Raw genomic sequence first — 2,876 nt, 5'->3', positions numbered from 1 at the left:
AAACAAACATGACGTGGTTTGATGCTCACTTTTTTTGAAAATCCTTCCCAGTATGAATTTGGCGATGACCGGAAGTCTGAAATTCGTGATGCATCTATTATCAATCTGCCTGTTATATATTTTTTGTCCACTTGATGGTGCAGTGGAGCAAATGAAGCACCTTGAAGCGTCGCCTCAAGAGTCGAGCAAATGGAGTTAACGCTTCAGTGCTTCGTGGGGCTTCATCTCACCGTCACTAAAAATAATCATGTCCGTGTTGTTTCCAGACGAGTGCGTTCTCAGCGTCAACAGTCAACTGCGCCACATCTTCGACGCAGAGCAGAGTTCGGCGCCCAGAGTCTTCGTCACCGTCTGCGTCCTCCTCATCCTCTCCGTGGGCGCGGCCATCTTCTACTACCTCCAGTACGTCCGCCTCCGCTCCGCCGCGCCCGCGACCAAAGGGGGCGGCTACGAAAAGCTCTCGCCCAACGGCACGCTGGCCTCGCCCACCACGGAGTTCGACGAGCAGAGCCGCCGCATCATCGAGTGCGACGACGACGACGACGATAACGGCGAAGACGAGGACATTGTGTACATGTCTCAGGACGGGACGGTCTACAGGAAGTTCAAGTACGGGCTTCTGGACGAGGAGGAAGTGGATCTGGAGTACGACGACGAGAGTTACTCCTTCAGGTGAACACCAGGGGGCAGTGTTCAGGTTTAAACAGGCTGCGCTCACGGGACGGCAGGAAAATCTCGCGAGTTTAACGTGAGCTGCAGGTCAGAACTCTCTCGTGGAGTTTTTGCGTTAATCCGTGTGTCATTCGTTCATTCGTTTTTCAAAATAAAACCAAAAATAAGAAAATGAAAAAACAACGATTTTCTTCATTATGTGACTCCAAAACCAAAATGAACCGTTTCCCATTTCTGTGGCTTAAACTGTGATGCTGGACTAAACCAGGACTAAACCAGGACTAAACCAGGACGAAACCAGGACTGAAACAGGACTAAACCAGGACTAAACCAGGACTGAACCAGGACTGAAACAGGACTAAACCAGGACTGAAACAGGACTGAAACAGGACTAAACCAGGACTGAAAACAGGACTAAACAGGACTGAAACAGGACTAAACAGGACTAAACCAGGACTGAAAACAGGACTAAACCAGGACTGAAACAGGACTAAAACCAGGACTAAAACAGGACTAAACCAGGACTAAACCAGGACTAAACAGGGACTAAACCAGGACTGAACCAGGACTAAAACCAGGACTAAACCAGGACTAAACCAGGACTAAACCAGGACTAAAACAGGACTAAACCAGGACTAAACCAGGACTAAACCAGGACTAAAACAGGACTAAACCAGGACTAAACCAGGACTAAAACAGGACTGAACTAGGACTGAAACAGGACTAAAACGGGACTGGATCAGGACTAAACCAGGACTAAAACAAGAATGAACCGGGACTGAGCCAGGACTAATAAAGGACTGAGCCGAGACTAAACCAGGACTAAACCAGGACTAAACTGGTCTCAGTCCTGGTCCCGGTCTGGTCCCAGTCTCAGTCCTGATCACCCGACAGTCTACACAGGCGCACCTCCGGGCCTGTCCTGACACTCCTGGTTTAGTCCTGGTTCAGTCCTGGTTCAGTCCTGGTTTAGTCCTGGTTCAGTCCTGGTTTAGTCCTGGTTCAGTCCGGCATTGCAGTTTAAGTCACGGAAACAGCATTTCAACATTTGTGGATCAGAAGTTTGGAGATTTAGATTTAGATTGTAGAGTTCTGTAGACCTCTGCCTCCGTCCTCAGACACGGCCTGTTTGAAGTGAAGCTCAAAAAAATACCTTAATTTGAAAACATGTGATTTGTGACGTGTTTTCAGTTTGCACTCCTCATTCAAGATGGTATTTTAGGTTTTATCCATTAGAAATACATGTTTAAATATACAAATGTACCGTCACACTTTCTTTTAGGACAATGATATTACAGACTGTTGAATTGTACTCATATAAAGTAGCAGAGGTATTTAGTTGTGAAATAAATGACCATTAGTTTTAAATCAGGGGTGTCAAACTCATTTTGGTCCAGGGGCCGTATCCATCCTACTTTGATCCTAAAGGGGCCGGATCAGAAAACTCATGTCATATAAACTCCAAAAATAACAAGAAGTTCAAATATTTGTGCAGAGAAACACAAATCTATTACAGAAATCTTTTTAAATTGATGAAGTATTTCTTAGTAAATTTTTCTTGGAAAATCCTGCACTCAGCTCCACTTTTCTCATGTTGGACATTTTTCTGATGAGAGTGTCACGGTCAACAGTCAAAACGATCGTCCTTTAAGAGCGTTTGGAAAGAGACAAGTCTTCATTTGTGCTGCTCTGGTGGGAGGGGCCACGTACAGAGACGCTGGAGACGCTGCTGTGATAAACACCACAGAAAATTACCAATATTTTAATACAAAATATAATTTAAATATTTTAGTAGAAAAAGGTCTTGGAGGGCCGGATCCAGCCCCCGGGCCGTATGTTTGACACCCCTGGTTTAATCAGTTATCGTCAACATTCTCTGGGTGAGTGAATTAAACTAGAGCAGGAGTCTCCAACCTGTAGCTCGAGAGCTTCAGTATCTCTCCACCCTCTTACAAGAAGCTCGCCAAAGGATTTCTGAATTGTACAAACTGTACTGAATAACTCAAATTTGTGTTAATTTGAACTTTGTGCACTAATAAATGGATAATGTTCTTATGTTTTATAAGAATTTAACTGTACCACAAGTGGAGCTGGGGATCATTAAGAAGTTGCCGATACGGTACACACCTCGATACACAGGCTGATACGATACGATACATATTTCAATACAGTGCACTTTTCAATTCCATACAATTCAATAATAA

At 44.6% G+C, this 2,876-nt stretch overlaps 1 protein-coding gene across 1 annotated transcript in view; it reads left to right on the top strand.

Annotated features, from left to right (window-relative positions):
* The window catches only part of LOC129411333 (proprotein convertase subtilisin/kexin type 5-like), a 36,917-nt gene extending 36,008 nt beyond the window's left edge, over positions 1-909 (top strand). The window contains exon 23 of the mRNA XM_055161970.1: positions 267-909. Within this exon, the coding sequence (XP_055017945.1) occupies positions 267-676 (410 nt within the window). The 3' untranslated portion in view covers positions 677-909. The remainder of the gene's footprint in view (positions 1-266) is intronic.
* The last annotated feature ends 1,967 nt before the right edge of the window (positions 910-2,876 follow it).

This window comes from Boleophthalmus pectinirostris, unplaced genomic scaffold, assembly GCF_026225935.1.
Source record: "Boleophthalmus pectinirostris isolate CB_2022bp ecotype Guang Dong unplaced genomic scaffold, ASM2622593v1 HiC_scaffold_4, whole genome shotgun sequence".
NCBI lineage: Eukaryota > Metazoa > Chordata > Actinopteri > Gobiiformes > Gobiidae > Boleophthalmus > Boleophthalmus pectinirostris.
This window is presented reverse-complemented; position numbering and strand designations above follow the sequence as displayed.